This window comes from Plasmopara halstedii (genome assembly GCF_900000015.1).
Source record: "Plasmopara halstedii genome assembly, contig: Scaffold_292, whole genome shotgun sequence".
In the NCBI taxonomy this organism is placed as follows: Eukaryota; Oomycota; class Peronosporomycetes; order Peronosporales; family Peronosporaceae; genus Plasmopara; species Plasmopara halstedii.
Window position 1 is genome coordinate 1291596 of NW_020187213.1, and position 24435 is coordinate 1316030.

The 24435-nt window shown below is 43.8% G+C and overlaps 6 protein-coding genes across 6 annotated transcripts in view; 4 read left to right on the forward strand and 2 right to left on the reverse strand.

The window, feature by feature from the left end:
* PHALS_15140 (uncharacterized protein) overlaps positions 1–699 on the forward strand; it is a 700-nt gene extending 1 nt beyond the window's left edge. The window contains exon 1 of the mRNA XM_036407352.1: positions 1–699. This exon is cut by the window's left edge and continues 1 nt beyond it. Coding sequence (XP_036263061.1) covers positions 111–299 — 189 coding nt within the window. The 5' untranslated portion in view covers positions 1–110 and the 3' untranslated portion in view covers positions 300–699.
* An 8028-nt stretch (positions 700–8727) lies between these two features.
* Positions 8728–9510, forward strand: PHALS_06084 (RxLR-like protein; the record flags this gene model as incomplete). The annotated part of the gene is made up of 1 exon (XM_024723438.1): positions 8728–9510. One exon carries the CDS (start codon positions 8728–8730, stop codon positions 9508–9510), a length of 783 nt encoding a protein of 260 aa, XP_024574414.1.
* Positions 9511–9699: 189 nt separating this feature from the next.
* PHALS_15141 (uncharacterized protein) lies at positions 9700–10167 on the reverse strand. Its single transcript, XM_024723439.2, has one exon. It carries the CDS (start codon positions 9962–9964, stop codon positions 9737–9739), a length of 228 nt encoding a protein of 75 aa, XP_024574415.1. The 5' UTR covers positions 9965–10167; the 3' UTR covers positions 9700–9736.
* Positions 10168–12925: 2758 nt separating this feature from the next.
* On the forward strand, positions 12926–13219 carry PHALS_06085 (uncharacterized protein; the record flags this gene model as incomplete). Its single annotated transcript, XM_024723440.1, has 2 exons — positions 12926–13144; positions 13211–13219. The coding sequence occupies 2 exons, from the start codon at positions 12926–12928 to the stop codon at positions 13217–13219; spliced, it is 228 nt and encodes a 75-aa protein (XP_024574416.1).
* Positions 13220–19814: 6595 nt separating this feature from the next.
* On the reverse strand, positions 19815–20291 carry PHALS_06086 (RxLR-like protein; the record flags this gene model as incomplete). Its single annotated transcript, XM_024723441.1, has 1 exon — positions 19815–20291. One exon carries the CDS (start codon positions 20289–20291, stop codon positions 19815–19817), a length of 477 nt encoding a protein of 158 aa, XP_024574417.1.
* A 1398-nt stretch (positions 20292–21689) lies between these two features.
* PHALS_06087 (importin subunit) lies at positions 21690–24116 on the forward strand (the record flags this gene model as incomplete). The annotated part of the gene is made up of 7 exons (XM_024723442.1): positions 21690–21692; positions 21766–22018; positions 22074–22123; positions 22252–22584; positions 22643–22862; positions 22923–23958; positions 24050–24116. 7 exons carry the CDS (start codon positions 21690–21692, stop codon positions 24114–24116), a joined length of 1962 nt encoding a protein of 653 aa, XP_024574418.1.
* Between the last annotated feature and the right edge of the window lie 319 nt (positions 24117–24435).

The window sequence follows — 24435 nt, forward strand, 5'->3', positions numbered from 1 at the left end:
TGTTTACGATAACCATGAGGAGAAGCACAAAGCTGCGCATTGAAGACACTTGTTTCAAAAGCTGGCATCTCTGAGGTAGTCGATGTTGTGAACGAGATGTTGGATGCAAAATGCATAGTGAAGTGTTTCAAGCAACAGAGGCGTGTATCGTCTTTCATGTCGTGTATACATGGAAGCATCATGAGGTTCAAATCGGACATGCAAAAATCAATCTTCCTCAAAAGTCAATTTCCGATAATGTGCTTATAACTGTTACATCGCTACAGACCGTAGCCAGAGATTTGACCATGATAAGCTAAGCGCGAAAAAGCATTGTCTCATCCTGGCTCTTGATATAGCTGTCAATTTATCTGAAAGAAACAATGATCTTCTGGCATATGTTACTCGCTCTCATTCAGGACATTTTATTGTATCTGGCTACCAAGGTACGAGAGAGGATCACCAGGAGGCATAAAGTAACGAACAATTGTGATACAATGGGTTGATGGGATCAGCTAAGTGGAATGAGAGATCCCACCTGACAAGCTTGTAATCTATTGAGTGCAAGCAAATAAGGTGTTTTAGTTAACGTAAAGCTTCAGCGATGCACGCGATAACAGTCATAACTTAGGATTATGAGTTCCGTGTTTAATATCCCAACCCAATGACTGGCTTATCTTTCTGTCCTTACCATACTTTAGGGGATTTCACGTTCAAATTTGATAAACACGATAGGAGAGTTGCCAGCATATCTTTTACTACTTTATTGTGTATATATATACTTTGGGATGATAAGTGTAAGGAGAAAGTTAGGCATCTTTAGAAAACAAAGGGTATGGTACCGGCACAGGCTTTCGTTCTGATCACAAAGAGATGGGATGAAAGGTGTCACCCAGTGAAGTGTATGTTTGTCACCATATTGTTTGCCTGAGTAGGAGGAAAATTTCACTGCGATTTGCTGTTCCTTCTAAATATGACACCACAATTTTTCGCATGTTGTACATCTGTTGGTTCGATACTTGCCAGCATGATTGCATACACAAGAGAAACGCCGTGATTGAAAGCGCACTTCAGAAATAGACTTGTTTCTGTGATTGCATCTTACATAACTGGTCCTCAGAATATTGTCGATGAGGAAGAGCATGCGTCGCGCTTTTAGCTGCATAAGGTTCAAAGATAGAATAGCGTACGTATGTACGACCAAAGTAAGCGCTGTAAGCAGAAACACTTATCGCAAAAGAATAATAAGATACTGTCAGTATCGAACTTTTAAAATACGGCTTTTCGTCGCCTTGAGAAAATGCCATGAAGCGTAGGAGCGCGACACCACAAGATTGTGGAGCTGAATGACGAAATCGATACCAGACTTTCAAGTAGCTGATATTGTGAGGCGTCCGTTATGTATCTCCTGTCTCCCGCTACAATTAAATTGGCCAACTGTGTTGTCAAATTATTGAATGACGAAGCTCCTGGCGTTTTTGTGCAAATCATCGAGCAGAATGCGTTACATAATGCATTAGCTCTCCCTACTTCCCCTGTATCATAAGGTATTGATGCTGATGAATAGACTGAAGCGTTTCGCGGATGGCTTATAAATAAAGCTCGGAATGTCCGTGAGAACAGTCAAGTTCATCAAAATTTGACATTTTCGTTGGCATTCCGTCAACTTACTCAAGGTGATGCCCTTGATATTGTATTGGGGCAGTGGCAACAACGACGTTGGATTACAGATAGAAACCTTCGCGAATGTGTTATGGATGGCTGGGACAGGCAAATTTTCGCTTGTTATAAAGTCATTCTTTCAATACGAATTTTTTGTTATTTTCGAGAATACCGCTTAATGTTTGCGAGTACTAATTCCGGAAACTTGATCTTCATATCAATTTCGAAATAATACCAAAATGTATCGTTCGAAAGGCATCTAATTTTTTTAGCGTCATTGCTTTAAAAGGTATAAGGTTCAGGGTTACCAATTTTCACCTTCTGGTATGAGGTATAAATGACTTAGTGCATGATAAACTTCTCATTTTGTCGACTACTACGCAAGTCAACTATTTTTCAAGAGAACCCTTCCACTCCTAGCCCTCCTCTCCAGCTTTTACTCTGCTTTTCGCTCGTGAAGATGATGGACCCAGCTGTTTTCGCCTCACCAATCCTCACCAATCAGCCCTGGATGGCTCGACGTCTGGGTCCGAATCAGTATTCGGTCGGGTGCCACGGTCGACCCATCATGCTCGAATCCTTACGCCGGCTTTGAAAATTCTAGCTGTGTCCTTACCAGCGACCCATCCGACGACGCCGTCGCCCCCTCCCCTTTCTCCCGTCGCCTCCAAAGTCTGCGTTTTTCGCTCTGCCTGCCGTTGTACCTGCTGATGCAGTCGACCCCGAAACCAAGCAAAAAGACGCGACCTGAATTGCCATCAACTCGCCTCCTGATACTGCTACTGCTTTGGACGCCAAGTCGATAGATCACACGAAGATTCCGGTCAATAGTGCCTCACATCCAAACGTCGATACGCGTCCGACGACGGCGGACTTGTTGGGACAGGTTGAAGTTGAAGGTGCGAATTGTCGTGTGGACCCCGAAGCCCCTTGCTTGCGGTAGCCATGGGATGGAAGAGGCACGACTGTGATGATCCTGCGCGCCAAATACAACATGGTGATCGTCACCGGTCGGACGTTTGCCTAAACTCTGCTCAAGATGATCATGGTATCGCTAGTTGGCAAGCACCGTGTAATCGAAGCTCTCGAGCAGCGGTTAAGGCGAGTCTGCGATCGGGCAAGTATCAAAGCTGCCCGGTGGCAACATGCGCATCAAATGTGAAGACTAAAGAAGTCAGAGTGAAGCTGGAGCACACAAGGTCAGCATCCTGGGTGGTGTATTCGCTTTCAAGGGGTCCAGCGTACTAAACCCGGGTTCGTCCAGCGCTTTGAGTAGCTAGCGAGCTAGGTGTCTTCGTTGCATGGCGGATCCACCATTGACACAAAGCGTGTGATCATCGGTCCGCTTCCTCGGCAAACCGGCGAAATTACAACTTGCTATCCGAGACGTTCTGCAGCCGCTTCTACGACGACTGATAGTACTTCTTACCAAACCACGCTGGCGACCACCTCGCTCGCTGCGTAAGCTTCCGGTCGGGCAAACAGCTAAGCGATCGAGGCACTTATAAAAATTCTCGCAGTACCTTCTTGATTACCGACAATTGTGAATGCGATCGAGAAAGACGCCGAGCTTATTTGCAATTAACCGCGTACTGCTGAGAACCCCGGCAAGATGTAGGAGACGTGGGAGATGTGTATCAAGACACAGCTGCAAAATGTGCAGCAGAAGCTTCGATTTAATACACGCAAGCTGTTGGGACGCCTTTATCGCACTCAACCAACTGGCTGCTCCATATCGTACAGCACAGACACAAGTCCATTCAACGAAACAAGTATTCGGTGGAGATCTTGGCTTTGGCCGCTTGAATGTCGAACGCGGTGTCTTGACTGCACTGACTCACTCGCGTGACCGCTTCCTGGTGGTTTCTCATGGCATCATCGCAGCGCTCGCGATTCGTGTTGCTTCCTACCAAATCTATATCGAGGAAGTCATGACACCAAGAGGAGGTCTCAACAAATCCTCAAAAAAGCTCGATTTGCTTCCTGGAGCACTGTAGATCCGAAATGGGAGATTCCACCAGTCCAGCAGGAGGTGATCCTCCTCCTGACAAAACCATGTATGGTAAGCTTCTCAGCTCGATCGTCCGTTTTGTCTCGGAAGTCGATCGTGCAATGATTGTCGCATTATCCTAGCTTTCGACGTTACAAATGCAAATCGGCACATGGAAGCTACATCTTTGCCTGGTATAGATGGGCTGACCGCTGGTTTAAATTTGCCGCCCCAGATGTGTGTTAGCGATCAACTTCACTGTGGGATCCTGCTTCCAGCTCAGCGCATGTCTGCTGTAGTCCTCCTACGCAAGAAGGGATTGAGGGCTGAGAAAACGTAATATCGACCAATCGCACTCATGCAGATCGTTGCGAAGGTGTTGTGATAGGCGCTGACAAATTGTCTACAGCAAGTCATCACCGACTCGATCCACGCAGACCAGAATTTTTTTTGCTAAAGTATTGGTGATTCACCACCACGTGCGGGTCTTTGCAAAATTTGCAGGACCTCGTGACAGCTCGCGATGAAGAGGCGTACGCGACATTCTTGGACTTTCTGAAGGCGTTTGATCGAGTCAACTGATATTACATGATCCAGCTGTTCGAGAGAATGGGGTTCGGCGCAGCGTTTCTCTGCTGGGCTAAGCTGTTGTACACGAACCCACAAGCACATCTACTGATCGCCCGGAACTCCCTGTCCGCACTACATCCGACACGAGTCGTAAAGCATGGCGATCCGTTGTCTGCGCTGCTTTTTGTCTTTTCGATCGGGCATCTCGGCAATCTGCAGAGATCTTGCACAGACCACATAGCCACAAGCGTACTCTTTGCAGATGTCTCAAGTGAGGTCGTTCGCGAATCCGTAGGAGAGACTTCAGATCGTGAAAGATTTCTGCAGGGGCTTCGACGCAAAGATCATCTTGTCCAAGTCGATCCTTTGGAGCTTGATCGGACCAAGACTGCTCCATGTTTCTTGGCATTCAACGCACGGAGACAGTCAAGTATTTCGTCGTTCCGTTCGGACTAGCTTCGGTCGACGCATGATCATCGAGTTTTTCTCGACCAACGCTTCTTCGACGGCTTCAAGGCCACTGTGGCATCGGCGCGCTCACACGCTCCGAGGACGACTTCCGGTAGCACAGACGATAGAATCCCCATTACACGCAGCAATTATCGATACCCGCACCGGTCGTGAAGTGGTGGCAGTCCATGCTGGGTCGGTTCGTGCTGAGTCGCAAGTACGATCGCAGCAAGTGGCACGTACAGCTTATCGTGGGTGAGTTTATGCACCAATGGAGCAGTGACAGCGGATTTAGCGTCATAAGTCTGGATGCGCACCTCAAGCGGCAGCGTCTTGTACTGCTACTACAGTTCATGCGTGCGGCAAGTAACGCAAGCGATCGGAATTGAACGACTGATCTGCTCAAACGAGTTCTTCCTCGCTTTGGACGATGCAACGCGCTCGAGTTCCTTCCGATCTCTTCGATTCGCCATGGCAACTTGCACAAGTAGAGCCTGACGTCAACGCAGTAGCGAGTGACTTGGGTTGGGTGGTATAAGACACGCCGGGAGATCGCGTGACAAGACCTCATACTGGACGAGCGTGGAGTCTACGATCTCCGACAGCCAATATGATTCCACTCGGACGCCGAACTGGACCTCGAGCAGGCTCCACGGATGCACACCAGTGCAGCACACCGCCGATGCATTGGCATGGTATCTGAACCATAACGAAGCTTCAAGCTGCATGTGCCCAGAGTCTTCCAGGTGAAATCGCTTGCAGACTTCGGACGCGAAGCCAGCGCATGACCGATGCAGCAAGACTTCATAGAACTTCACAGCTGTTACACTCTCGCGAGTGTGACGACTGGTCTACAGGCAAAGTGCTGTGAGAGGAAGCAACACAGATCGAAAATTGATTCGGCACGTCTTAGTGTCTGTTTCCTCATTTAGGCTACACAAGTGGCGTGAAGACGTACTTGCTTCCGCGATCCCGTGATCTGCACTTTTCTTGCTGTTTGGATACCCATACCACCGATGAAGCCCCATCCAACGACAGTCCACTCGCAGCGAGTGGACGAAGCGCAAATTACGCTGTTTGCCAACTTTGGCAAGAATCTTTGTACGATCCCGCTTTCTGTCGACACTTTTGGTAAGCCTTCCGTCTCCTACCTGTGCACCCGAATATCTGTTCTCAAGGCAGCAAATCCGCGCATCTGGTACTGCATTCGCAGCGGGTGTGACGCCATCGAGACCGAGCAGTCACATTCCTTAAATGCACGCTCTTATCGGAGCAAATGGCGACAGGTGCTGAAGCTGGCATCACCACTGTTCAACATGGCACGTCATTGCTCTGATTAAGAAGATGCGAAGACGTGACGGCTGGAAAGCTTGCAAAGATGTGGTCGGCAATGTGCTACACGTTCTCCGCGCGATGAGACTTTACTTTCTTTGGTCAAACCGTAATCGGTGGCTTTTTGACGGATGACAACTAACACCGGCGTTCGCAGCGATCCGAGTGATCTTCACGACCTTTTTTGCTCACATTCGGTACCTTCAACGACGCCTTCTCGCGGAGGATGCGTTGAACAACCATTCAGAGTGTCATAGAAGCAGAAGACTCATCGGGTCCTCGGTGCGTTTGTCAAACGCTTTCGAAGTATTGTTAATCTTCGGGGATCTGCAGAAAATCATACTTTTTGGAATCGCATTGCTGCAAATAAAGCAGAGTATATTTATTTGAGGTGCTCTCCCAGAAACGCATCACTTATGAATTTAACGGCTCCTGTACAAGCCACCCCAGCACATCAAGATGACACTCAAACATCTCACCACTCATACCGATCCATCTTCGCTGCCAGAAGGCTGACCTTACTCTGCGAATCGAATTTCCCCGGCTGCAACGAAAGGGAGAACCATGGGACATGAGCCATGAGCCTTGAGCTGAGCTAGACTGATTGTTCTTACGACAGGGAAGAATAAGTGATGGTGTCAGGTGGAGGCAGAGCGACGCACCAGCACCTTACTAGCACAACTGTCGGAGAAGACACTTTTATCAAATATACACCCGGCTCGCCTCCATGATGAAGTGATAGCAGTGACAAGAACACGGATAACGGCAGTATGAAATCCAAGCTCCTCAAGTCATCGTGAAGACATTTGGTGCGTATTCCACCATCACCTTGTTCACTCCGCTTATGCCCAAGAGACTTGAATTGAGCTATCACTTTATTTCTTTCCCGCTCTTCAAAGCAGACAGTCTTTCTTCTACCTGGCACCCTCAAATTGACTCCACTGCTTGCCTCGCATCCAATAGAGTGAGTGAAGATACGCAAACACGAGTGACTGAAAAATCCCACGGAAGATGCTATGTACGAGACGCAAGGCAACTTACTGTTGGGCAAGCCTTCTGAGTGAGTTTCAAGAGTTTCTACTCATAATATGCTTTAAGTATTAAGCTTTAACCCTCGTCTTAAAATTTGGATCAATTGAGTGATGGTTCGTGTGCCACAACGGTCGAAGTACAAAGCGGTGACGCGCTTTTTGGGATTCGCCAAGTTTCCCACGTCCCTCCATTTTCTTAATTTATTGAATTTTGTTAAAAGGCTATAATTATATTTTTTCATTAAATTGTATATTAGAGTTGTCACGAACAATTGAGAAGTCATCACATTTATAAGAGATAATATAGACAAACTTTAAGTGAGTATGTGATGTATGACGAAGGAAGCATATCTCCGTGAGAACATCTCGCAATGCGAACAAAAGCCTGCTGCAGGAGGTGATCGCTAGTCTCTAAAAAGTAGATGACAGCATTACTAGAAGGAGCGGCTCCCCTTAAGTGTGGTGGGGCTCATAAAGCAGAGTTGTTGTGGCTGATTCGACGTCTCGGGCTTTATGAAGCTGTGGAGAGATCTGATAGATTCAGTAGCATCGGTCGTGCGTGAATGGTAAGAACAGTAGGCAGTACGCAAAGGTATTGAAGATGCGAATAATGGTTATGGTATCCGTGTATCTTGCGAACGGACACCGTTAAAAGTGTGGAAAATCAAATTGAAAATTTGAGCAGTGTTTAGAGCTTTGACAGCGTGAAACACTGTCTCATCCTGGATCTGATTATTCAATCCGATGTACGGCCTGGCTGGAACACCACGAGCCACTATTTCGCCAGGATTCATGACCAAGACTTATCGGGTTGCAGTTTCTATTACTTGGTAAAAGCGCTGAGAATTAGGATATGCGACCATCGAGCATCTGCAAGGCTCAATGGCTGATACCTCACTTCGCGGTCATAAGGAGAGAATTGAATAGACGAAATGATTTTCCAGATACATTGGACGCATGTGTATTCTCATCTTAGTTCAATTTGTATGAATTATATAGGTTGATAACCTTCCCTAAGGAGTAGCCAATCACAAGCTTCGTTGGCAGCTTTAACGCTCCCTTGTATATGGGTCGTTGTGTTAGCAAGTTTACCCGATTTTACCAAATTTGTAATTAGTTTTGTATATCGTTCACGAGAGAATTTGAATAATAAATTGCTTGCAACATACATGGGCAGCAGTAGAGAATAAAAAGTTTCCGTTAGATCAACAACGCAGACAGGGGTTCAGCTCTCCAGTAATCTCTGTAATTTTCAAGCCAAGTTCGACCCTAAATACTCTGGATTATCAACATGTCCATATAAAATGTAACGTACTTCATCATAGCCACACAATAGACGCTCCTTGTTTAAATTCCACTTTTCAAAATCGCATTTAGCTTGATTAATGTAATTTACCGCCAATTTACAAACAAAATCTCTCATAAATTTAGCTAGTGTCAAACATATCTAGTGAAAAATACGTTTATTTCAAAGTCTAAAATTAAGCTTTGGTTGTCTAAAATGAGGGAGACAGCCATACAATTGTCGACAGCATGACAGCGTAAAAGCGTCAACGATGTCGTTGCTTTGAAGTTTTATGTTAGTAAGTAATGCGTGTCCGACCGATCGGATGTCCACTTATCATCCGAGACTTTACATCGTCAGCGTGAACAAAGCTGAACTAGAAGCACACTTTTGAAATTTCGTAGCAGTCTAAGAAATTATCTTTCGCCATGTCAATCGTCTCGTTTTTTTCGTTCGCTGTTCTTATGGTGTCAATGATCCAGGCCCAAACGCAAAATCAAGAGAATCTCAAGGTAACGGATCAGCAGGAGCAGTTGACAGCTGACTGGCAGCCAAAAACAATACCTTACGATCAAGTCAGAGGATTTCGTCAACCTAAACCAACGACGATCTCGCAACAGGTCGCACTGACATTTAAACCCCAGCTTGACATCGTCACGGGATGTCTGCCGTACCCTGCTGTGAATAGACTTGGTGAAACTAGCGGTGGTCTTCCAAAAGATGCTGATACCGAGACCAAATGCCATGGATCTCAGTTTAACTCGCAAGTCTACGGTCGATCTACATGGTTCAATGATGTCTGGGTCATGATGTTTTCGTGGTATTTTCCTAAGGACTCACCGTTTCCGTTACTAGGCCATCGTCACGATTGGGAAAACGTCGTTATCTTCATTGACAGCCCAAAAGTTCCACTACCGAAAATACTGGGCTGTTCGATGTCGTACCACAGCGAATACATCAAGTTCGCTCCATGCCCGACTTTCGCCACCAATGGTACTAGTGTAAAGGTCAAATACGAAGACTCTTTTCCGCTCAATCACGCACTAAACGTTACAGAGAAGGAAGGAACTTTTCAAGATCTTATCATGTGGAATCAACTGCCTCCGATTGTACGCAAATCTTTGAATGATACGGACTTTGGCTCGGCCAACGTGCCGATGAATGACTGGAACTTTCTTAAGAAAGTGGAAGAGGCGTGGCCATTCACGTAATGCCGTCTTAAGTGTCATCAACACTAAAGTGTTGCGTATTGTTGTCTTGATGAGTTTAAGTTAGTAAACAGTTGAGCGTATTGAATGTGAAAGAAGTTGAGGTATGTAAAGGACCCCAACAATTGAGACTTTCCAATTCACAAGTTCTATGTATGATTACGATGTATTTGTGCCTCGTTTCATCAAGAATAAACACTATCAGTTGTTTGCTCAACATATAGAATCTCTAGTTCTTCAGAATTTTGCCAGAGGTGCTCTGAACATTTCCGATCATGACTAGAATCGCCTTCATCCATCGTACTCCGAAATTGAGGAGCATTGCGCCGGCTGTTCCCGTGTCATGAGTTTTTAATGTCCTATTTTGTACAGAGAAGCTGACGATATGGTGACGAAGTCCCAAAGGTTCAACAGAAACGCTTTTTGTCGTCAAATTAGCAATCCATCGGCAAAGCATGACTGTATAATGAGCTGACAAATTGGATTTCTTTTGTTAGACTTCATCTGGTTTGACTCTTGTAATCGCGTCTGCATACTATGTCTCAAGTAATCGATCGATTCGAGGCGACCGCCGAGAATTCTGTCGCGGTTTGCACACTGTAACCAATGCAACGAGCGATGGATAGGCTGGGGGGGGGTAGACGGCGAGATAGTCTCTGGATTGTATTGTAATGAATTTAAAGCACCTTTCTATGAATCTTAGCAATGTTGAATGCGTAAAGAATCTGTGCACTCATCGTAATTTCTACTGACGTGGACGAGCAGCCACTTTTCAAGGGAAATAATAGAGTAGTATATAATAGTGATGACATGACTTTGATCATACAACCTTTGACGCGGTAAATAACTATATTCAAGTGCAAAAGTGTTTCGGCGCTGCCAAGCAAGATAAACCGAATCAGCTTTAGTGCCTCTGATCAGCGTGACTTGTCACTCAAAAGCCTATCAAATTGACAGCAGTGGTCTTGAACGAGTATGGAGAGCTAAAAGTTTATATCGATCTAGCCTACATTTCGTCAAACCTATTACTTAGCGAAAGGAGTTCTCTATAGTTACTGAATGACGTGCAAAATAGCTCGACTTAACGAACTTGGTACCAGTGGCCATGCAGTGGCTGTCAAGCGTGAAAAGCTTCTGTTACTGATCAAGTACTGGAAGAGGATTGAAATCAAATGATGACATCAATTGTTCGGAGCCATGAGTTAAAAAACCGGCCGTTTATTCTACAAGAATGTTATTCGTGGTAATACAGACATACTAAAACTTTGTCTGCTTCGAGTATTGCAACCAAATTTATCATAGAAGTCTAGCTGTTCGTGTTGCTTCCATCCCGTCATGTCGACCGAGTTCACTCAGTCGATTTGAACTGCCGCATTCGATGGATATTTGGATTATCGACTGCTCCGCCTTAGGGGTTAAGCTTACCGTTCATCCCAGCCCCTGGTCTGCCCAAGCCGGTACTCTGCATCTCAACTCCACCGTGTAATCCAGCCCCGCCATTGTGTTATTGACCGTGTATTCCAGCCCCAGCTCCGTTAACTTGACCGTGCATTCCAGCCCCAGTTCCGTCAACTTGACCGTGCAATCCAGCACTAACCTCGTTAGCATGACTGCGCAATACGGCCCCAGCTACGTTATGCTGGCTGTGTGTTTCAGTTGAAGAGCGGAACATGGGGAAGCCAAGTCTTTGAGTAGCCTCGCTCTGAGATGATGTACTAATCAATATAGCCACGACAGCGAAGCAATGGAAAGCGATCTTGATGCTCTGCATCCTGTAGTTTGTTTGTGATAAAGAGATAATTTTAAAATGAGCTTGAAAGTGCGTCCTTGATGCATGGTTGGCCGTGATCGTTGATGTGAATTTTACATGAGTTAACTCTCTGCCAGATTAGAATGAGAGGAGGACATGAGATTCGCAACATAGAATGGCGAAAGTCTACATCAACACATTATCAGCTCTACACTATCAACTAAAGGAAGACATTTCTCCAACATGCTCTCAATCTCATTAGGTTTGCAGATTTTACCAGAAGCTATTGCCGCGAAATTCGGGATCGTGGAAGAGTAAACTTTGAGTAATTGTGGTATTTGACTTTAGTCAAGACAATCAAGTTATCACAAGATATAAATTTCGGAATAATTCAGATATTAATCCGGTTGTGCTATCCAACCATACGACACATGCCTGCCTCTTTTTATCTCCACTATCCGTAAACAACGATCAGCAGTTGACTGTATTGATATGACCAGTGTTTGAAATGGACGTGCTCAATTGTTTTGATGATATGTTTGCAACGCGCAATCACAAGATTATCATCTTAATTAGCCACTAATCGATCGCAGCAACCCAGTTACACTTCCTATCTGACGACCGTTGATCAACAAAATCCTGTATACGGATAGCTGCTAGAAAATTTGAAAGCACCAGATACCCAAAATGGGTTGTCCGAAGCCACAGCAATTATCGTAGAATAAGAGACGTACAAGGTTGGTGCAATGTATGTGATGAATCTGCCTGGATTCCAATCACGGAGTATGTTGAACAAAGTGCATTGTTACTTGCTGTATTGCCAGCGGCTCGAAATTTCCAAGCGTGCTGTTACTTTACTGGTAAAGGCAGCAAGCTCTGCCTTCTCTAGTAGGACGCACAGATGTTAAGGCCTCTCTTTACATCCGGAATATATATCTTGTATCCATATTTCTACGAAATACGGAGCTCCAACACCCAATATACGGCATTTATTGACATCGTACACCAAAACAGAGAAAGAATCAGTCTGTTCTCCATTTGAGAGCCAAAACATTGTACTTTTTGTTGTGGTAGTATTTGGAAGAAGAGGCTAAGACTCCAAAGTGCTCCAAAAGCTTCTTCAGTTTTGGAATATTTTAAGAGTACGTCTATTTGTTCATGTTTTGCGACAATGGATACATTTCAGCAGTGAATTGTGATCATCCGTAATCAATACAAAATAGTTTTGTGTTGGTGCGACCACTCTCCAATCGCAGTATTTAAATTTTCTGGACAGCATTCTCGAGATTTCAGGGTCACTAACTCATGCGGTAAGCGAAGAGGCACACCCGAGAGCTGCAATCGTTGACCTCGGCTCAGATCGTCAGCAATTTCAGCTAAATTTTGAGTATAACTTGCACAATTTGGCACAAAAGACGGGCTGCAACTTTTGAAGACTTTTATCTGTACAAATGGACATTACAAAAGGCGATGTCTATGGCTAGTTTATTGTTAGTTAGGTGTAAAGCGAGTACATTTATGTAATCGATCTATTTTCTGTACGTTTGTTAGCGCCGAATAATTTTGTACAAGGCGCACGGCTAGCCTGTTGCAGTGTTAGCGCATCGTTAAGAGCGATCAGCTGCTACGTGAATAGTTTGCGTCCATCTAGGTGTTGGTTAGAGCACAATGGTTCACATCATTCGGTTCGCTTCAACTGAGCGTCCAGGGGTAGAAGTGAATCCCTCCCTCAAAATATGGAGGGTACAGATGGCCATATCAAACGTGCTCCGAACGGACAAACAGCTAAGAGGCAGTGCGCAAGAATTGGCGCTAACCTGCATTCTTGCTGCTGAAGAAAAAAATCGAGCTCGACTACATTTTGCACCGCTTTATCTGGCGTTATGGGTACATCTGAAGCTCATGATCATCCGTCAAGGGGCGAGAAGTAAGGCATTAGTTTGTGGAGCTCAGAATCATTAATGCCGCAATGGCGTCAGACACTCTTCTTATCACGGTAGCAATTAGCATCTTTATCGAGAACTTTGTACGTGTGTGGCTTGCATTGATACCTTCTGCATCTGCTTTTATCCTCTTAAGGATAGTGGATGTCGCACTGAATGCAGAGTACAACTTCCGTATCGCGAGGGCCGTATCGCAGCGGGGCTGCCGTAGCTCTTTGCTTCGAGTAAGCTAGACTAAGGTCACCGACCAAATCTTCTTTACAACCAGTAAGAGTGTAGCGGATCGCAATCCGCTACCTCCAAGTGAATTTAAAGCCTCAACCAAGGTAAAGTCGCTCTTCTGTTTAGAACTGACACTGTATTTTATTGCTTTGATTGCGGCAGAGCCGCCAATATCTCAAACCTTAGTTTTTTTTAATTGATATCGTAATATTTAATTAATATGGTAAAACTTCGATAATATGTATTACTACTGGCAGTCCTGCCACGTAGTGGCTTCTTGTTACGGTGTAGCCACACCATTGTGTGATTACACCAACTTGTGTAATCCACACTTATGTACGGTCTCACCATCTTGTGTAACGCGCCCTTTCATACAAGGGTACGTGTAACCCCGTTACGCTCTGGGTACGTGTAAACGCGTCACACAACTGGAGAAACAATAATAAACGTCGCTGGGTGCCACCTCGGCCTAAAAAGGAACAGAGAAACTTGCTAAATGCTGAGAGCATATATCATTAGTGAAGGTACCAAAAATTTGCAACTTGCATGCACCCCGTCACCCTTTCGAGGTAAAACAGTCGTGCTCATACGCAAGATTGTTCAGAAATATCTCGTGGGAAATCGGCAAGCTCTATATTTTCTGTTGGTCGTGATGATAAGAGTTAGATCTGAAAAAAACTGACTCTCGTAAGCGATTTGGGACCAACAGCCTAGGGTTCTTGGTAATCACAACAACATTCTGGCCTTTATTTAACACTTGAAATGTTTTAATGGATTCGGAACCGTCGTTAACTTACTGTCAGAAGTTATAGATGGAATGCATGGATATTAAAAATGGCGAATAAATACATTACTTGTGTGCCTTGCGATAGGAATATTCATGAAAGCGTCAAGATTTATTTGAGAGTTTTACATTTTGAAGTGCTGACATATTCTAGACCTGAATTAGGTATCCTATGAACAACACAACTTAAATACCATGAGCTACGAATTGACTAACCATTAAGTGCCACGCACTGGCTTTGGCCATAAACCCATTGATATCCCAAATACGCACTTTTGGCCTTGGCACGAAGCTTCGATAGTTTTTATGAAGGACATGGAGCTTTACAATCGATTCACAATGATATCACTAAATTTGTGGAGCATATCTTGGCAGCTAATGGCAGCAGTTAGTCATGGTGTAAGGATAACACAAAGACAAATAACAAAAATAAACTTGCATTCGCCCGTACTAAAGATGAATTGCCTCGGCCTCCATAGTCGAATCCCTGATTCAGTTCAAAAGCAAGCGAGACATCAGCATCGCTTGGACAGCATTAAAAGAACAACCGGATCCACCGTATCCTTGTTCACAGTATTAGTATATATGCTTATTAGTATCCCACGCAGTTTATGCTGCCAAAGCAGTACGACTCCTAAATAAGTCACAGCGAGGCTAAGGTAAATACCCTAACTAGTGCAATCATTTAAATACTCCGCTGTTGAACAAGCTTTGCCTTCATATCTTGGAAATACATACAATGTCTGAAGACACAGTCACAATTGCCTTGGATATTCAGCTAATGAATGCGCATTTTTCGTGGTAGTCAGTTCTTGGACTCACACATCGCCCTACATGTCTGTACGCAGCGAATAATCGGTAATTTATACGATAAATATATGATTCTTGCAAGATCGTGGTCTTGTCGCTTAGGGTACGTGAGCTTGCCGATCTCTTCGCATTCTCTTTGCGCATTGTGGCCGTTTGGTCAGTACTTTGTGACAAACTACACGACTGATGCACTTGATTTTGGGCACGGATGCATGTAGAAAGTCTTATAATTTAGTATCAGTATTGCCTGGGTGCAGTGGGGGGAAATAAATGTGCAAGATGAAATATGCCGATGTGAGTCGCCATATATCGCTGTCAGTAGAGTTTATCTCTGCTGAATTAAAAATGATCGACAGTATGTCGTGGTGGCGCTGGCGAGCCTAGTAACCACGCTGTAAGCATATATCTTATGTGAAAGAGTCGGTGGATTTCAAGGGCATATGTAAGTAGTTAGTCGAATACTAGATCGTAAGACTATCAAGAATGACTCATCCTATTCACGATGTATTGTACTGCTAAGTCAGCACTATAGTGTTTCGCGCCCACCGTACGTACAGAGAAGATCTGGAAGAAACGATTTACTCGTGAGCAGAGTGATCCGGGTAGACTTAGGGGCTGCCTCATCTCACCTCTTTTGGCCGAGAGAGAAAGGTGTTTGCATGCTGCATGTAAATGGTACTGCCACAATTGTAATATCCGCAATTATCACGGCGCTGCTCAACTAAGATCCTTATTGTCCGATTCATCATGCTGTGATTTATCACCTCTGGCGCGCTCATAGAGATTCCCTGTCGCGCATCTCGAATGGATCTTGCAGCGATGAGATTTCTCAACTCAGGGGCATAGTCTACAACAGAATTCTCTGCGCAACAGGCGGACAGCAATAATGAGCGCACGCAGTATAGCTAGGCGGAACGAACACCCGCAAAATATGTCTTTTTCATTCCATGTTGATAATGCCTCTTCCACACAGGAAGCATCACATAAATGACCATCACAGTCTATAATTATAAACACTTAACACTATATTCTCGCAAGCAGTCTTCGTTTGTAATTCGCTTGCCCAACATGCAGTTGCTCTTTCTCAAGCACGGCCAAATTTAAGGTCATCTTAACCTACTTTATCCAGCAATTTGCTCCCCGGTTCCCGCCCTTAACAGAATGAGTGCTTGACACAAGCTGCCTCACGGTAGCATATAGTTGAGGTTTTACCGACGCCTTGCTGGGCGGTCGTGGAGGAACTCCTTTCAGCGCACTTTCATTGCCGTTAAATGGTTACAGACATGCAATTACCGCTTTCGGACTTCGGACTACCGATCACCTTATCACATCGGGCCCAAAAATTGACAAGAACTTGAAAAGACGTCTAATTGCTCTGGTGACAAACATTTGAATAGCTCGTACGACAATCTATATTGACTTGTGAATGTATATCTTGCTGGACAAGAAAGTTGAGATCGCCATAAATTTGACAATGGATCTCAGTCATACTGAAAAGAATGACCCCCGAGCAGCTGAACAGCTCCGCAGTACTCCAAAAATTTTTACCTGTGAAATAATAACATCTGCCTTTGCGTGCCCCTTTTGCACTCCGCTGGGAAATACGAAGTTTGGCTCTCACGCGAAGTCGTTCAACGGACCTTTAAATTAGAAAATGCCAAGTCTTTTTATGCGCAGGGCGTCTTGAAGAAACGATCTGTATTATTTTGAAACTTGTGGAAGCCGTGTACAATCTGAACCCAGCCTTCAAAAAGGTGGTTGTCTGTTAGAGAGATGGGTCCATAATTCAAAATTGTTGGCTGTTGATATAAATGCCTCAAATTTGTGAAGCCGTGAAATGTCATGATAAATTCAAGAGTATAATTTAATTACGTACGACGCGCGATAGTCCAAACAGCAGATGCTACTTTAAGGCATGGAAGATACCAAAGGCGGATACAATATCAGTGTGTCTTGCGATTGGGACGCTGAGGAGAGTCGGGAAGGTTATTTCTAACCTGCATTCAGCTCGAGGCTTTTGTCACCGCAGATTTTGTCTGGCCTTAATCCCTAATATCAACATACGATCGCATGAAAGGTACGTGCGGCTGAAACATCACGTGCCATTGGTCGACCGAAATTCAAAAATGTTAGGTGCCACGCAATTTGCTTCTGTAGAGCATTAATAAGTCATGAACCCAGCTCTACGAGAATTCGATGCGCTTTTCGCTTGGGCATGAAATTGCGATAATCTCCACCCAGGACATGAAATCGCCGCAGATTGATAGCAATGATATCGCTTAGATCCTCGAGAAAAACTCAGATGACGTGAATTGCAGTCTCAAGAAGACACATAATAGAGCGATTGTAGTTTCCCTGAGTGTTTCTCCGGTCAAATGTGAGAAGAGGACTCTATGTCGTGTTCCCGTAGTGTATGTCTGGCGGGACGGTAACTTCAACCATGAGCGGTTGTATCCTATGTCACGGCAGGTAGAGAGTGAAAGCAACTGATGATTAAAATATCCTGTTCTTGATTTGAAAGTGAACGGGCGGCTGAAGGTCGTGAGTAGAAGGGCCAGTTCCTGAAATTGAGATAGGAGAAACAAAACTTACAATATTATGAGGAATTGCTACCAAACCACTACAGTGTGACGGGTCTACCGTGCAAGGCAGTAAAGCCCCACGTATAGGCGGCGAGAAATACTATCCACTAGAGAAATGGAATACCGATGTAGTTCTGGGGGTTGTTAGGACCCCGAGACCACCTTTTGCACAAGCTGAGAAGAATATCTCTTGAGGGAAACGTGCTAGGAGTAGCGAGATATTAGTGAGATCACGGAGATATTTGTGTGGTGCAGGAGAAGCTATGCTCATCCTTTTGTCATGTTTGCACCCTTCATTAAAGCCACTCTCAGAGCGCTGCTTGCGTGCAATGAACATATACTCTCAAGGGAATATAGATCCTCTCTATTCTTCCTTCAACGTTATGACGCGAGAGTCATCACGCTTGTAATCCACCGGTAGTGAAGTACCTCGCAAAATAGACCTGGTAATTGCAGCTAAATATTACGTCACACAGCCATGTACCTTATCAAGTTTATACTGTGATGTCTTTTACACTATCTTTCGTCCAAACACGATATGGACTTTGTAAGAGGGAGAACCCCCTCTTCAACAGACACAACATATAATTTTTTCACTGTCCATCGTTCTATGACTGTCAGGCTAACGACAAGTGACTATTGTGCGTGCTTAAAATCAAGCAGATTTCAGACACGATTATGGTGCTAACGCCGATCCCGTTGGGCTGTACCAATGAAAAGCTTTTGTTTCATTGCCATCAGCCTAGTCGATGGATATTATCAAGTGCTGATTATCGACAGTTATATCCCTACCACGGCAGCGAGAATTCTCAGCTGAATGCCTAGGGAATGGTGAATCATGCTACAGAGACTGTCTACTGCCCCTGTGTGTATGCTCATGAATACTGCATAAAACATGTTTCTTCCGATTTACAGTCCAGCAATTAGCTTTCCCTTTTTTACTGGATGCAATAGCTTGATCTTTGTTCCAGATGACCCACGACGAACTCCAAAGCTCCAAACTCCCGCAGCGTTCCGCAATCTCGCCAACTGACAACAACCTTCTGTTGATATCTGGGATATAAAAGTGTCAGCCATGCAAACCCACTTTTCATCTAATCGCACACACTTGCCGTACTAGCATCTTTGACAAAAAATTGCCTTCTGCAATCGTGACTTTGAAGCTCGCTACGAGGTCTTTGACAACAAAAGGCAAAGTTGTGTGGGGTCATATGAGATGGGGTACCACTGTCGATACGCCACCCTGCTGATTGTCCTATCCACACTGCAAATACTGCGTCATAGCTGCTAAATCAAATTGCAGCCGGTCAGTTCCATTTTATGTGCACAACCTGATCACAAATAAAACCCTTGTTCTTGGACTTGGTGATACTGCGTGGAGCACCACTTCTTCGAACGCTATCTTATTTTGCTTCTATATTTCAGCAATTCTTTTAAAGGAGACGCTTTTTCGTAGCCGAAGTTCTTTGCAGCTTCTCTGACCCCTTGAGCGGCTATTCCTCGAATTCAATCAGCGTAATGCCCTTTGCAGTTCTCCACAATCAATGAAACTAGCAAATCATAGTTCGACATTCAACTGCTGAGATGTACCACCTGCTGGCCCGAATCATCAACTAACTCTCCCATTGTCCGGAGTCCGATGACTCGCTCATTAAGAGAGTCCGAATGCTTCGCTACACTTGTACTACTTTTCATCTCGATGTTGCGAAGCCGACAAGATGTCGTAACGCGATTGTGCATTGTCGAGCGGATGTAGAGTTTCTAAGGCACCCGCATGCATGGCGGACCAAATTTAAGTGTTATGTTGGATCTCAGCGCCTTGCGCAACGATATCTAATATCGTGGCGTCGTTCATAACCAATTATTCATAAAGGCGTTTACAGTCATGAGGTACTTCAGAAGGCCCTATTTTGCCAATTGTTGAACTCCTAGTATTGAAACTCACCACTTCTTCGGAGGATTTCGATGCGCTTGTTCGCCATCATTGGTAATGGAGTTATTGTCAAGAAAGGTTGTAGTTGTAAACCTGTTGACGTGCTGGTAAACATTGATGCAAAAACGTTTGCTCTGTTCTTACGTTTTCGTATTAACATTGCTCGTAATGGTCTATATTTTATAGATAGGGCCAAAGGAGGTAAACTTTGGCTAGGAACACAACAGTAAACTCTAAATCTGGTACATGTACGTGAGCGACATCGTCTCAGTATTGAGCGGCGTCATTTCAAGATCAAATGAGACCGATGTATCGTCTCATCGGTCATTGCATGTTTTGACAGCTTCTGAACACCAATCATACGTGACAGCCCACCTTCCCCATGAGATTTGATCACCATTTGAGTTAGTTGGAGGTACGCGTTCTTCTCTGGGTCGTGCCTTTGGTTGTGTTTGTGCATTTCGTTGGCCAGCTTCTTCAACTCAGGTTTAAGAAGAAGCAATTCATCCTGTTTTAATGATTTGACAATTTTGTCGTAAGTTTGTTGAGGATTAAACTCTCTTGGATGCCAGAATTCACGAGACATTCTATTTTCGTCATTGACGTTGACTGGCATGGCACCATTCACTGCCTTTGTCGTGACACTTGAGTTTTTCAATGCTGGCGACGGAACACTTTGTACGGACAATGTGTCATTTGTAGCAGCTACCACCGATAATAGAGCTACGAGTACCAAAAGTACGAACATATAGGTATCCATTATCGCTGCTCGAGTGTGTGAGAGGAATCAAAAGTTTAAGTTAATGGCAGCAACAGATTATTTGCTGCTGCAGACCGTTTTTTCTTATATTATAAGTTCTAAGCATATATTATGTAATAGAACTAAATTACCAACATTTTGAATGCTCTTTTGTGTATAACTTAATAAACTTTGGAGGTGAAAGATAGAAAAGATTCAAGTGCACATCCTATCTTTTAGCTGAGCTACAAAAAAACGTTCGACTTCAATCCCAGTTGGCAAAGCAGATTTGCTGACTCAACAGCCGTATCTGCGTCTAGAAAACGCTCGCAGAGGATGCGTTAAGGGTTGGGGACCACCGATCCCAGTTATGAATTATAAAGTAATGGTGGAGTGAGGCACCTTCAGTCTCTCAATAAAACGACAAGATAATTAGATCATCGCATAAACACATGAAAAGGTTCTTGAACAGCTGCGATTTTTGCATATATTGGAAAATATATATCATTAAATTATCCTCTAGAATAATTGCTAAACCGAAAAAGAAGTGATCAAATTTAATTAGATTGCGTTTTGAAGGCAAGAAAATAGCAACACAGATTGTCACAGCGCAAGTCTTATAATGTAAAAGTATTGAAACTTTAATTTTTGAAGATAATTTGTCTTTCTTAATACATTACGTATTTCAATACATGTATGCAAAGAAATGTGCTCTTTCGACTAGTTCATTGATCTTGATAACTACCAAACAACTTGATGGTTGAATATCACGTACTCATGCTTTCATAATAATCACGTAAAGAAATGTACACGTCTAAAGAAGAAAATCTCTTGCATTTGTTGTATGTCAATATGACAACAACACTAGCACTTTTTATAAATGTATACTGACCGACAGATGATTATTATCAACTTGTTTAGACATATATGTAAATAGTTCTGCCTTCATTTAGCGAGTCTCAAGGGCATCAGCTTTGAGAGTAAAAATAGGCGGAGAAACATGACTACGAATGCAATCAGATTTACCAGGTTGCTACACTAGATACTATTCGTGAAGCATAACGAGTACACAACGGCATGTTCTCATGTTTATGGACTTTCTATTAGGGATACTAAACGCTATAATTCTAGCGTATGGTTATCCAATAATTTTTCTTATCATCGTGATGACGACTGAAGTTTTTCTTACCATTCATTTCCATTTTCACAGCTGGTCAAGTAAGTTTGAACTGTAACTTCGCAATCGTGTACCTTTTAGCTTTTGATCTTTTGTGAACTACAGGACTAAAAAAAAGATAGCGCAAACATATATTTTGGTTTAATTCATAATTTTAGATCTCCGTGACATTATGCCTTCTTTTAAGACAACATTTCTTCTTGGTGCAACCTTCCTCTTCAAAAGGCGGTCTTGAGCTCGTGATGGTGCGCTAGCTTGCGTCTCTTCTTCATCTTTGTGTCTACGTCCTTATACTCTCATTTTTCTTTATGTGATTAGCTTGGATACGAGGCTGAAGAGACGATAAAGCGCATTAAAAGCCACAAAGGCGTCCAGGCGGTGCTCATTGTTAACCAAGAGGGAGTACCCATTTATTCGAGTACAACTGATGAAGAGTTTGCGGTGGACCATGCAGCCCTTATCTCGCAACTTGCGGCGAAGGCAAAGTCAACTATTCGCACTTTAGACCCCACAAATGAGATGACATTCCTTCGAATTCGCTCCAAGAAACACGAAATTATGATCGCCCCAGGTATGCAATACAATTTTCTTTTACGACAATATCTTGCGTTGATATCTTGCTTTAGATAAAGACTACGCGCTTATTGTGATTCAAAATCCAAATCCAGGAGCCGAGGTTGATACAACAGAAGTCAATTAAGTAGTAAGCAGCTTTAGGCAAGGAAATAAGCACAATACTCGCTCTTTATTTTTAGATCATTTGTACTTTTAGTTGCTCTAAAATTGAGATTTTCTATTGAAAAGATGCCACCTCGTACCCCACGCAGCTCTCTTAAGAAGCATGACGCTTCCACTGAATCGCGTGCATTGAAGGCGCGACGACATCGTACCACCAATCAGGTACGCAAAGACAAGCGGAGAGCTACCGTACAGACCAAGCGTCGACGCTTAATGTCAGCGGAACAACCAACACTTACTAATCGCAGTATTGACGAGCTCGTTCGGACTTTGGGAGATGCGAGCAACGCGTCAGTTGGCCAAATCCAGACTCGTTTTGAGACACTTAAAGAGATTCGTATGCTACTAGCGAAACATGAAAACGACTATGAGCAGGTGGAGCAGATTATCGAGTCCGGGGTACGTTTGTATATCTTTATAAGCACCAAAATTATGGTGATTTACTTGTTCATGGTAGATTGTACCCATTTTAGTAGCATTGCTCAATTCGGCTTCACCACTTGCTAGCGCTACTCGCTCGGGCGGAGAAGTTTATCGAGAGATTTTGTGGTGTCTTACAAACATTGCTAGTGGCCAATATGAACATACAAAGCAAGTATTGCCTGCTGTGCCTCGTTTGTTGCAATTTTTAGAAGGTTCAAATTTCTCTTTAGCGGAAAGTGCGGCATGGGTATTGGGTAACATTGCAGCAGATTGTGAAGAATTTCGTCAGCTACTTATTGCTAATGGTTCTGTAGTGCCATTGGTAAAATTACTTGCTAATCCAGGTGAAAAAGCTCTGGCCAAGACTAGTGCTTGGGCACTATCGAACTTGGCTCGTGGAATTGAGACTTCAGCCAAGCCATTTATTGACGCTGGTATTCTTCCTGTAATACACAGGGGACTTGTACAACCAGCGTCCCTTGCGACGTTCAGTGAAGAGATTGTTGTCGAAGTCGCGTGGCTTTTGAGCTTTTTAACAGCTCGCGAGGAGGACTGTTTAAAATTGATGCTTGAAAATGGACTTGTGGATTTATTGTTACCATATTTTACAACAAATAACGAGATTCTGCTCACTCCATTATTGCGTGTCTTTGGCAACATTTGCTGTGGCTCATTCGACCACCATACAGACAAGTGGCAAATGCCCTACGTTCGACGTTTATTGAATTCAGATTCGGTTGTCTTGCCTAAATTAAACGAATTTCTGCAGCCAGGACCGCTGCATAAATCGTTGGCAGCTGAAGCAGCGTGGGTTGTGTCGAATCTGGCAGCTAGTGATGCTGAGATCGTAGACATGTTACTACAAGCGCAATTGCTTCCACTTTTGGGTCAACAGTTTAAAGACGGAAGCTACGAAGTGCGACGAGAAGTGGCGTTTGCGCTCACAAATATTGCACTGACGAGTGCTGGACATTTGGAGAAAGTTTTAGCATTGGATGTGCTAAAAGGGTTTTTGCACCTTTTGACTGTAGCAGATGTAGCAATTGTCGGCAACTCGCTTCGTTTTATTGAAAACGTGCTGCGTGTAGCTCCTCGTGGTGTGTTTTTGATTGAAGTAAACGAAGGAATCGATGCACTTGAGACGGTACAATTCGAGTGTGAACAGGAGCATTTGTCAAAATGGGCTGCTGCGCTGGTGAACAAATTTTATGGAGAGAATTATGGAGTCAATTCACCGCCTGGCGCTCCAAGTGCATCGGAATTTACTAATCAGCATGTCGATATTTCAGCGCTGCAACAACCTGGTGGCCGAGGACGAGGCGCTCACATGACAATTCCTGCTTGGAAAAAGTAAGCATTTTCTTTGGGATTATAAGGTTGGGAGTCTGGATGACCATTTTATATATTTTGTCTATTAACTTTGCCGTTAAAAAATGTTAAGGCCCTCAAAGAAAGTTACGTTTATATCAATTTGTAACCTTGTTAGCTTTTCACCCGGACTTTCATAATTTATGGAATTATAAGTTAAGGATAAGTGTTATGATTTTTCACACAAACTAAAAATCTACAAGTTTTTATAGAATGAAAATGAAATTTATGTAAAATTGGCATATCATTCCTTGTATTAGGTTGCATGGTGATGTATGAGGCAAACTGTGGTGTCAAAACATTAACGAGTTCAATTCAAAAATGATAATGTGTTGTCTAATGTTGTCTAATGGTGCACTAGGACTCCCAACGGACTCTTAACTATGATTGTGAGCATTATTTATGTAACGGGGTTACATGAGAGTGACCCGTCACTCTCCCAAGGGAGCTGTGGTGTGG

Bases quoted from the DNA above. Each gene is read 5' to 3' on its own strand.
- PHALS_15141 (XM_024723439.2), bottom strand. From the start codon at position 9,964: ATGCTTTGCCGATGGATTGCTAATTTGACGACAAAAAGCGTTTCTGTT.